The sequence below is a fragment of the Poecilia formosa genome, unplaced genomic scaffold, assembly GCF_000485575.1.
Source record: "Poecilia formosa unplaced genomic scaffold, Poecilia_formosa-5.1.2 Scaffold9, whole genome shotgun sequence".
Classification (NCBI taxonomy): domain Eukaryota; kingdom Metazoa; phylum Chordata; class Actinopteri; order Cyprinodontiformes; family Poeciliidae; genus Poecilia; species Poecilia formosa.
Window position 1 is genome coordinate 4,771,109 of NW_006799948.1, and position 10,631 is coordinate 4,781,739.

Here is a 10,631-nt window from a genome sequence, read left to right on the forward strand (position 1 = left end):
ACAGAGAGAGAGAGAGAAACAGACAGATGGATGGAAGTGGTAACATGACATCATTAGGCTTTCAGCTGTTGAATGAAGCTGTAATTTTAGGTCTTCATGTATATTATATCCTCCTCACAGAGGAAAGGTAACTTAAGCTTACAATCTTCACCACTCCATTTGAAGGTTTTAGCATCAATCACACCACAGTGACGGAACAAAGCCATCTCAGGCTGTTTTCCATTCTCCCAGTTCTTATAGTTTGCAATTCGGTCACTCCAAATCCAGAACCCAAAGACAGAACTCTGCCTCAGACCGATCCACAAATGCTTCAAAGAACCAGTGACAGTGAAATTTAGCCACTGTCCAACAGCTTTCTGGTCCTCCTCATCCTCAATCCATAGAAAGCGTGAATGTCTGGCTTCACAGTAATTCAGGGCGTCCTCCCAAGTTTTGGGCTCCTTGATTACTATGATTCTCACATTGCCTGAAAATTAAGACAAAAAACACAAATAAGACTCACAGAAAGTGAAAGGCTCGCCTAGATCATCAACGCAATTCTTTTAATCCTTTGCTGCATGTTAATCTTTAGCTTGTCTATAAATTGTGCTGACAGTGTCTGGAAATAGGATGATGCATTTTTAGCATTTGGGATTGATTATTTGTGTATTTGATTAAAACTCCAAATTATGACATGTTAAACTTTACTTTACTGGATCTAATTGAGCCTAGAAGGTAAATTTATGTCACACTATTTCTCAATAACATAGCACGGATATTCTCTTGGAACTTTACTGCTTCGCTTATTAATGTCTAAGATGAATGTGCATATTTGTTCTAATTCTGCATTACAACATTTCTAAATTTTCTCAATAAAGCCAAACAATATTTGCCAGTAAATGTATTAAATTTATAGCTAACCTTTATAACAAATGATTGGTTTTACATTACTGCACCCAAGTGGAATCCAATTAAGCTCATTCCCATTGTTATGTAAAGAGACACATGTGTCAGAACTATCACTAATAGTTCTGAATGTTGAACAACTTTTGTCTGCCCATTCATAGTTGTCATGCTGAAACCCGATCCAAACGTTTTTTCCTCGACTTTTTTGTCGCAGGTCTTCATTTTGCTGTTCGTCCATGATACTCGCTAAATTGTTGAAATGTGTTCTGCAGTGTTGCCTTGCCTGGCACCAGTTTCTCTCAACATCGTCTACAAGGACGAAATTTTCACCTGGTAAAGAAAAAACAAAAAGAAAGTAGAGTCAAGTGAGCACGTGTGTAAATTTACACTTCAAAATGATAAACTTGATTGAATAGAACTGAACTGTTAAATCCATAAGAAGATAAATATTGACTTAGGGTTATTGGGTTTCACCAAAATAACACTGACCAGTGTTTTTAAGTGCAGGATTGGCACTTTAAAATTTAACTCCTTTGCGTATCAGTACATTTTTTCCAGCTTTCAGTGTGTACAGGAGCTTATCTGTGTTTTCCAAGTCTTCATTATATGCAACATAAAGTGGGTTAACTCTGAAGGACAACTTTTTTCCCTGGAAGAAGCAACTCTCACTCACTACTATTTACATTTTTTTTAAATTGGTGTCTTGTTAGATGATAGCCCTAATAATAAGAAATATATTTTATAACAGGAAATGAACAGTAATAGGTTTATTGAAATAGCAAGAGTAAAATGTACGCATCACTTCTTTGTTTTTAAGGAGCTGATATGGATGTTATATTTATGTTACTTTTTATGTCCATGTGTGGTGCACCTAAAAATGCCACCACAGTATTTAGTTTTTTTTTTTTAATCATTTGCAGTTCGGCATGTTGATCTGTCTGTATTTATAGTGCTTTCCTGAGGTGGGGACAGGAGCGGTATTATCGACTATAACTGTCTCAATAATTTCAGGTGATACATTAAGAGATTCAAAGTGGTTTCAAAGGGATTGTCAAGTTTACTTTGTAAAAGTGCAAAGAATAATATTCATTGTTTGATTGTTGAGTTACCATAGTTACAGAGGTTGAGCTCAGTTTGGTTACTCATACAAGACAGCAAAAAAAACAACAAAAAAAAACAAACGCAATCTGGATGTCAACAGCAGCGCTGGTCATCATTGCTGACTCCTTGTTTATTTTCTCTTCAGATTGTGTTACAGCAGTTCTGACACCCAGGACTTGTAACACATGTTACCGCCATGATGATTGACGTGGCTCAAGTGGATCTGACTTAGAACCAGCTTTTCTTTTTTTTATTTTACTTTTATTAAAGCCACTTATGTATTGATTAATATGATAAAAATGACCCGTGTATCATTTTATCATATTAAAGGGGAGTACCTGCATTAGTTAAAGCACTAATTATTGCTATGTTATCCCTCAACATTTATCTTCCTTTAACTTTATTAGTAATTTTTTTTTCAGAAAAAAGGAAAATGCAGGCTTATACTTACCATTTTTACACATGAAAGCTTTTTCTTCTGAACATTTAACACCCTTCCATGAACCGTTTTCAAAAGCTTCACAGAGTTGATCTAAATCACTAATGTTTACTGTCGACTTGGTAAAGTTGACAATTTCTCCATTTGACCAAAAGAGAGTATAATTATCCTTCTTCTTGAGGCCAATCCAAAACCCAGGTCCGGGGTTAGTGTAATTAAATATCATCCTCTCCTCCTCTTCATCATGCAGACTCAGTAATGATCCTCCCTCTTCAACACAGTATTGTTTTGCGTCAGTCCAGTTCAGACTCTCTTTTGGATCATTAAAGTATCGCAGACGGTATGCAACTAATGAAAACTGCAAAATTCCTGCAAAAAGACAATAATGTACTATAAATAAGTTTGTTTACAGGAGCTTCACTTCTATAAGATGAAATGTAAGGTATAGTCTATGTTTCTTGTGCAAAGTTCATTGGTTTGTGCACATTTTCACAGCGAATTGGTTCTTAAAGGGTAAGCGACTAAAATTACTGCAAACAAAATTTATAATTAATCCGACAAAAAAAAAGTAAGATAAACACAACAAACACAAACGTGATTTAAATTAAGACAAATAAAACAATGCTTACCTGAACACAGAACGAGGAACAAAACTTTCATCATTGTCTGCAGCTCAACAATTCTTCTGCACAAACAAACTAGAGAAAAAGGTGAAAAGAAAAACCTTTCAAATGAATACAGTAAATAATACTGTTCCCATCATCTACATGCTGCATATAAGAGGGTGTAACAGCCTAATATATCAGAAACAAGTACAAATTATTTATCAGTAAGTAAGAATAAGTTCAGGTCTTACTTGCTGAAGCATCTGGTGCAGAGTGCACTTTCCATTTCGTGTGGATCAGTTTAATATTCGGAAACAGAGTTTACACATTCAAAAACAAAGACGTCCTGAAATTAATGAATAACAAGATGGTAAAGTGCAGCCAAGTCATAGTCAAATCAGACCAAAATGGAGACCGCATCTTTCTGAGGGAATGACTCGCTCATGACGTTTTTTTATTCTCTCTCTCCAGTTTATGAATCTATTGAAAATTTTCAGCAACTTATTAAAATGTCACCAACTGGTTTGGTTTTGGAAGATGATGGTTTTACAGTTTTTTGAGAATTGATTGTAAACTAACGGGTTACTCTTAACTTTCCTAGCATCAGGATTAAAACCTTGTTAATTTTTTTGCTTGAACTTTAAAGAATGTTTCCTTCCCTGACATGTCCTTTTTTTTTTTTTTTGTTTGTTTGTTTGTTTTTGTCAATCCGAACTGCATTTCCTAGAAAATGCATTATCTTTAATGACAAACAAATACTGGACTAGAACTCGTGAAAGGTATCAAAAACAAAAATGAACTTTGTCGAGAGTCATCATCAATAAATTAACTTGAAAGTTAAATAAACATAATAGAAAACTNCATTTTTTTCCCCGTGCCGGGTTGAATGTTCTGGAAAAGGTAAGTGAGCAAGTGCAAAATAAGGCTCATGGATTCATTCATTTTCATCCTTTAACAAGGCAAGACTGCATCCACATTCATTTTGTACAGAAATTAAAGAGACTTGCAATGAAAATAAAATGCATATATATGAACATCCTCGAGTCTTTCAGTTTTGGAGTGGCCTCCAAAGAAGGAATGGTAGTAAACCAGAGCTATATTTATTGAAACATGGAGGAAGGGAGCCGGCCTGTGCCGCCTGGTCTAACTGATGAGCTGCTGTTGCTCAGATTGCTGAAGAAGCTCCTTGGTGCGTCTGGGAGAAGAGTTTTAGAATACATAATGCATCAAAGTTTGCCGAGTACTGGGCTGTGGAGCAGCATACCGGTCAGTGTCCATGCAGACCCTTGTCCAAATCAGAAAGCACCTGAAGAAGGTAATGAATCATGTTGTCATAAGGATGGAGCTTACAGAGGAGACAGATGGTACCAAAATGCAAACCAGTGAAGACAGTGTGAGATTGAAAAGTGTTCTGGGAAACATCGAGTCTCATCATTCACTTGGAGTTTACTTTTACACTACCCACAAAACAAAATTGGTTCAAAGAGGATCTTAGAAGTTGAGTTTATGGTATTAGTTTAGCCCCCAAATTTGTCAGGTCTCAATCCAGTTGAGCACTTGTAGATTGTGCTGGACTAAAAAGTCTAATCCTGAGCAATATTTCAGCAACCCGTCAGTGGGTCACCAAATATAGACATGCTGGTTTTCTGAGTGAAATGCTTCACTTTTACTGAAGCAAAGCTTCAGTTCTAACAGCAAAATGTGTTTCATTAATAGTAGTGATTTATCAGTGCGAGTGGGACACGAACACATGAAAGCTATTAATGCATCCGGGCAACAATGTCAAAAGTCAAACTGACCGCCACCTTCGGCACTCCAGAACAATATCTCTGTGAGCCACTGCAGATAATAAAGGCTTCACTGAATCTGTGAGTATTTAATAGGGAGAGTTCAGACTGGTGATTAGAGAATGCCACAGAATGGCTAGTAGCTGCAGAGTTCTCTGGCAGGTGTTTATGGCCGTGCACGCATGCGGCGCACTATGCTAAACATGTCCACTCATCTCCGGTGTCGCCGGGAGCCTCGGGCGCACAACATGACATTAATAGTTTGACAGGCTTTGCTGCTCTTCTCACTTCCCCCCCGCCCTCCATCTGCTGCTCTTATGCTCCCTTTCTTGGTTGTACGCTCTGATTCGTCCCCGATTGGTACAAATGTGTTCAAGGATTTGTCAGGAATAAACTTCATAGCAACTAAGCTTTTAGAAAGTCCATGTTTGGTTTTCCTGTTTTAATTTTTAAGAGATTGGAAAGAACAGCTGAGTCTGTCTCCATGTTGCAGACGGAGCATTCAGAGAAATGGACGTCTTACCCTTTTTATTGCTTTTATAAATCATTTGTAGCAACATTTTATTTGACAATGACAAAAAAATTAATGTCAAAGTGAGATATGATTTCTAAAAACTAATGAACATAAAAATATTTAATATAAAAGAAATGATTGCATAAATATTCATCCCCTTTACTTTCAATTTAACCGAGGTCCAGCCAATTGGTGTTAGTAGTCCAACAATGAAGATCGCTTGAGTGCAGTGTCAGTGTCTCCAGTGTCCGAAAAGTCCAGTCACTGGTTAATCAGTATTACTGGGTAATATTAGAGCATGGAGACAAAAAAAACACTCCAAGTAAATCAGAGAAAATGTTATTGAATCAGCTCAGGTTTACTCCCAGGTAAAGGCATCAAAGTCAAGTCCAAAGTTATGACATCCAAGTCCTTATTTGAGTCCACACCTCTGCTATCTAACACTACATGTCACATGCAGCATTCTTGTGACCTCCCACAAAAAGCTGCTTCTATGTTGCAAAAAGGGATTCAAAAGGTTTAAAGACAGGCTCAAACGTTGGATCTAACTAAACAAATTCCAAGTTGGTCAAAGTTAATTTCCATTCACTCCATCACACTTTAAACAATACCCCCCCTTTCCAAAAAAAGAAGCTTTAATTAAAAAGTTCAACCATTCAAACATCTTGTTCTATTTTGCAGTAACTTGCATCAACAGAAAAATCTCAAGCAGGAGTAAATTTCAGCCTCTTAATTTTTCTCCATGCTTGAGAACACACTTTTATAAGACGTAAATGACAACACTGTTGATCTGGAAGATTCTGTATGCTTTCTGTACTCTCAGAAAGCAGGGATCACTAACACAATCAAAGTAGTAGACCACCTTTTTCATGCTTTTGTAACATTTCCCCATAACTTTGTTTCCTAACATATAGAGCTCAGACACCATAAAACAAGCGTTCCTGTGTTTATTAAGCAAGTACAACTTTTGTGAGCATGTGAAAAGTGTGTCTGTATAATAAAACAATAAAACAATAAAACATATAGAGCATACGTTTTTAAAAAAAATCTATACACTGATTATCAGAATTTTTGTTTTAAATCTGTAATTACTTAATCACTTTAAATATATGATTTGGAAGTATCTCTTGTCAAAAACTGCACAACAGAAAAAAAAGGCAAAACATTTTACATACTGCTTTTGGAAATACATATGAGACCTTAAATATGCAGTCAAAATTCGGACACTGATTACATGAAATGATTAAAAAAAAACACCTAAACATAGAATCAAACCCACCAATAACAGAGAGAGAGAGAGAAACAGACAGATGGATGGAAGTGGTAACATGACATCATTAGGCTTTCAGCTGTTGAATGAAGCTGTAATTTTAGGTCTTCATGTATATTATATCCTCTTCACAGAGGAAAGGTAACATAAGCTTACAATCTTCACCACTCCATTCGAAGATTTTAGCATCAATCACACCACAGTGACGGAACAAAGCCATCTCAGGCTGTTTTCCATTCTCCCAGTTCTTATAGTTTGCAATTCGGTCACTCCAAATCCAGAACCCAAAGACAGAACTCTGCCTCAGACCGATCCACAAATGCTTCAAAGAACCAGTGACAGTGAAATTTAGCCACTGTCCAACAGCTTTCTGGTCCTCCTCATCCTCAATCCATAGAAAGCGTGAATGTCTGGCTTCACAGTAATTCAGGGCGTCCTCCCAAGTTTTGGGCTCCTTGATTACTATGATTCTCACATTGCCTGAAAATTAAGACAAAAAACACAAATAAGACTCACAGAAAGTGAAAGGCTCGCCTAGATCATCAACGCAATTCTTTTAATCCTTTGCTGCATGTTAATCTTTAGCTTGTCTATAAATTGTGCTGACAGTGTCTGGAAATAGGATGATGCATTTTTAGCATTTGGGATTGATTATTTGTGTATTTGATTAAAACTCCAAATTATGACATGTTAAACTTTACTTTACTGGATCTAATTGAGCCTAGAAGGTAAATTTATGTCACACTATTTCTCAATAACATAGCACGGATATTCTCTTGGAACTTTACTGCTTCGCTTATTAATGTCTAAGATGAATGTGCATATTTGTTCTAATTCTGCATTACAACATTTCTAAATTTTCTCAATAAAGCCAAACAATATTTGCCAGTAAATGTATTAAATGTATGGCTAACCTTTATAACAAACGACTGATTTTGTATTATTGCACTCAATTAGATCCCAATTAAGCTCACTCCCATCGTTATGTAAAGAGACACATGTCCCTCTGAATGTGTCAGAACTATCACTAATAGTTCTGAATGTTGAACAACTTTTGTCTGCCCATTCATAGTTGTCATGCTGAAACCCGATCCAAACGTTTTTTCCTCGACTTTTTTGTCGCAGGTCTTCATTTTGCTGTTCGTCCATGATACTCGCTAAATCGCTGAAATGTGTTCTGCAGTGTTGCCTTGCCTGGCACCAGTTTCTCTCAACATCGTCTACAAGGACGAAATTTTCACCTGGTAAAGAAAAAACAAAAAGAAAGTAGATTCAAGTGAGCACGTGTGTAAATTTACACTTCAAAATGATAAACTTGATTGAATAGAACTGAACTGTTAAATCCATAAGAAGATAAATATTGACTTAGGGTTATTGGGTTTCACCAAAATAACACTGTCTTTATATGACCAGTGTTTTTAAGTGCAGGATTGGCACTTTAAAATTTAACTCCTTTGCGTATCAGTACATTTTTTCCAGCTTTCATTGTGTACAGGAGCTTATCTGTGTTTTCCAAGTCTTCATTATATGCAACATAAAGTGGGTTAACTCTGAAGGACAACTTTTTTCCCTGGAAGAAGCAACTCTCACTCACTACTATTTACATTTTTTTTAAATTGGTGTCTTGTTAGATGATAGCCCTAATAATAAGAAATATATTTTATAACAGGAAATGAACAGTAATAGGTTTATTGAAATAGCAAGAGTAAAATGTACGCATCACTTCTTTGTTTTTAAGGAGCTGATATGGATGTTATATTTATGTTACTTTTTATGTCCATGTGTGGTGCACCTAAAAATGCCACCACAGTATTTAGTTTTTTTTTTTTAATCATTTGCAGTTCGGCATGTTGATCTGTCTGTATTTATAGTGCTTTCCTGAGGTGGGGACAGGAGCGGTATTATCGACTATAACTGTCTCAATAATTTCAGGTGATACATTAAGAGATTCAAAGTGGTTTCAAAGGGATTGTCAAGTTTACTTTGTAAAAGTGCAAAGATTCATTGTTTGATTGTTGAGTTACCATAGTTACAATCAGAGGTTTAGTCCTTTCTTTGTATTTGAGCTCAGTTTGGTTACTAATACAAGTCAGCGAATAAAAAAAAAATGCAATCTGGATGTCAACAGCAGCGCTGGTCGTCATTGCTGACTGCTTGTTTATTTTCTCTTCAGATTGTGTTAACTCTGTTACAGCAGTTCTGACACCCAGGACTTGTAACACATGTTACCGCCATGATGATTGACGTGGCTCAAGTGGATCTGACTTAGAACCAGCTTTTCTTTTTTTTATTTTACTTTTATTAAAGCTACTTATGTATTGATTAATATGATAAAAATGACCCGTGTATCATTTTATCATATTAAAGGGGAGTACCTGCATTAGTTAAAGCACTAATTATTGCTATGTTATCCCTCAACATTTATCTTCCTTTAACTTTATTAGTAATTTTTTTTTCAGAAAAAAGGAAAATGCAGGCTTATACTTACCATTTTTACACATGAAAGCTTTTTCTTCTGAACAATTAACACCCTTCCATGAACCGTTTTCAAAAGCTTCACAGAGTTGATCTAAATCACTAATGTTTACTGTCGACTTGGTAAAGTTGACAATTTCTCCATTTGACCAAAAGAGAGTATCATTATCCTTCTTCTTGAGGCCAAGCCAAAACATAAGGTCGTGGTTAGTGTAATTAAGTATCATCCTCTCCTCCTCTTCATCATGCAGACTCAGTAATGATCCTCCCTCTTCAACACAGTATTGTTTTGCGTCAGTCCAGTTCAGACTCTCTTTTGGATCATTAAAGTATCGCAGACGGTATGCAACTAATGAAAACTGCAAAATTCCTGCAAAAAGACAATAATGTACTATAAATAAGTTTGTTTACAGGAGCTTCACTTCTATAAGATGAAATGTAAGGTATATTCTATGTTTCTTGTGCAAAGTTAATTGGTTTGTGCACATTTTCACCGCGAGGCGGTTCTTACAGGGAAAGCGACTAAAATTACTGCAGGCAAAATTTATAATTAATCCGACAAAAAAAAAGTAAGATAAACACAACAAACACAAACGTGATTTAAATTAAGACAAATAAAACAATGCTTACCTGAACACAGAACGAGGAACAAAACTTTCATCATTGTCTGCAGCTCAACAATTCTTCTGCACAAACAAACTAGAGAAAAAGGTGAAAAGAAAAACCTTTCAAATGAATACAGTAAATAATACTGTTCCCATCATCTACATGCTGCATATAAGAGGGTGTAACAGCCTAATATATCAGAAACAAGTACAAATTATTTATCAGTAAGTAAGAATAAGTTCAGGTCTTACTTGCTGAAGCATCTGGTGCAGAGTGCACTTTCCATTTCGTGTGGATCAGTTTAATATTCGGAAACAGAGTTTACACATTCAAAAACAAAGACGTCCTGAAATTAATGAATAACAAGATGGTAAAGTGCAGCCAAGTCATAGTCAAATCAGACCAAAATGGAGACCGCATCTTTCTGAGGGAATGACTCGCTCATGACGTTTTTTTATTCTCTCTCTCCAGTTTATGAATCTATTGAAAATTTTCAGCAACTTATTAAAATGTCACCAACTGGTTTGGTTTTGGAAGATGATGGTTTTACAGTTTTTTGAGAATTGATTGTAAACTAACGGGTTACTCTTAACTTTCCTAGCATCAGGATTAAAACCTTGTTAATTTTTTTGCTTGAACTTTAAAGAATGTTTCCTTCCCTGACATGTCCTTTTTTTTTTTTTTTGTTTGTTTGTTTGTTTTTGTCAATCCGAACTGCATTTCCTAGAAAATGCATTATCTTTAATGACAAACAAATACTGGACTAGAACTCGTGAAAGGTATCAAAAACGAAAATGAACTTTGTCGAGAGTCATCATCAATAAATTAACTTGAAAGTTAAATAAACATAATAGAAAACTATAATAGGTGGGAATATTAGGTGGAAACAAAAACCAAGTAAATGTCAGTTCTGATAACACTTTCTTTATTTTTGCATTAGGCCTATATA

General features: G+C 35.7%; 1 protein-coding gene and 1 long non-coding RNA gene across 2 annotated transcripts; both read right to left on the reverse strand.

Moving 5' to 3' along the window:
- Positions 1-12: 12 nt before the first annotated feature.
- On the reverse strand, positions 13-3,370 carry LOC103129537 (secretory phospholipase A2 receptor). Its single transcript, XM_016664804.1, has 5 exons — positions 3,282-3,370; positions 3,055-3,123; positions 2,438-2,794; positions 897-1,215; positions 13-471 (listed from the first exon to the last, which is right to left on the reverse strand). The coding sequence occupies exons 2-5, from the start codon at positions 3,086-3,088 to the stop codon at positions 87-89; spliced, it is 1,095 nt and encodes a 364-aa protein (XP_016520290.1). The 5' UTR covers positions 3,089-3,123; positions 3,282-3,370; the 3' UTR covers positions 13-86.
- Positions 3,371-6,789: 3,419 nt separating this feature from the next.
- Positions 6,790-10,025, reverse strand: LOC107834073 (uncharacterized). The gene is made up of 4 exons (XR_001659859.1): positions 9,934-10,025; positions 9,707-9,775; positions 9,090-9,446; positions 6,790-7,842 (listed from the first exon to the last, which is right to left on the reverse strand). It is a non-coding gene; the product is annotated as an uncharacterized LOC107834073 (long non-coding RNA).
- Between the last annotated feature and the right edge of the window lie 606 nt (positions 10,026-10,631).

What these genes read in the sequence shown, in the direction of transcription:
- LOC103129537 (XM_016664804.1), bottom strand. Translation starts at nt 3,088, where the DNA reads ATGATGAAAGTTTTGTTCCTCGTTCTGTGTTCAG. An exon ending in AGCTTTCATGTGTAAAAATG is followed by an intron (nt 1,216 to 2,437) that starts GTAAGTATAAGC and finishes TTTCTTTACCAG; the next exon opens with GTGAAAATTTCGTCCTTGTA. An exon ending in ATCATTTGTTATAAAGGTTA is followed by an intron (nt 472 to 896) that starts GCTATAAATTTA and finishes TTTGTCTTAATT; the next exon opens with TTCAGGCAATGTGAGAATCA.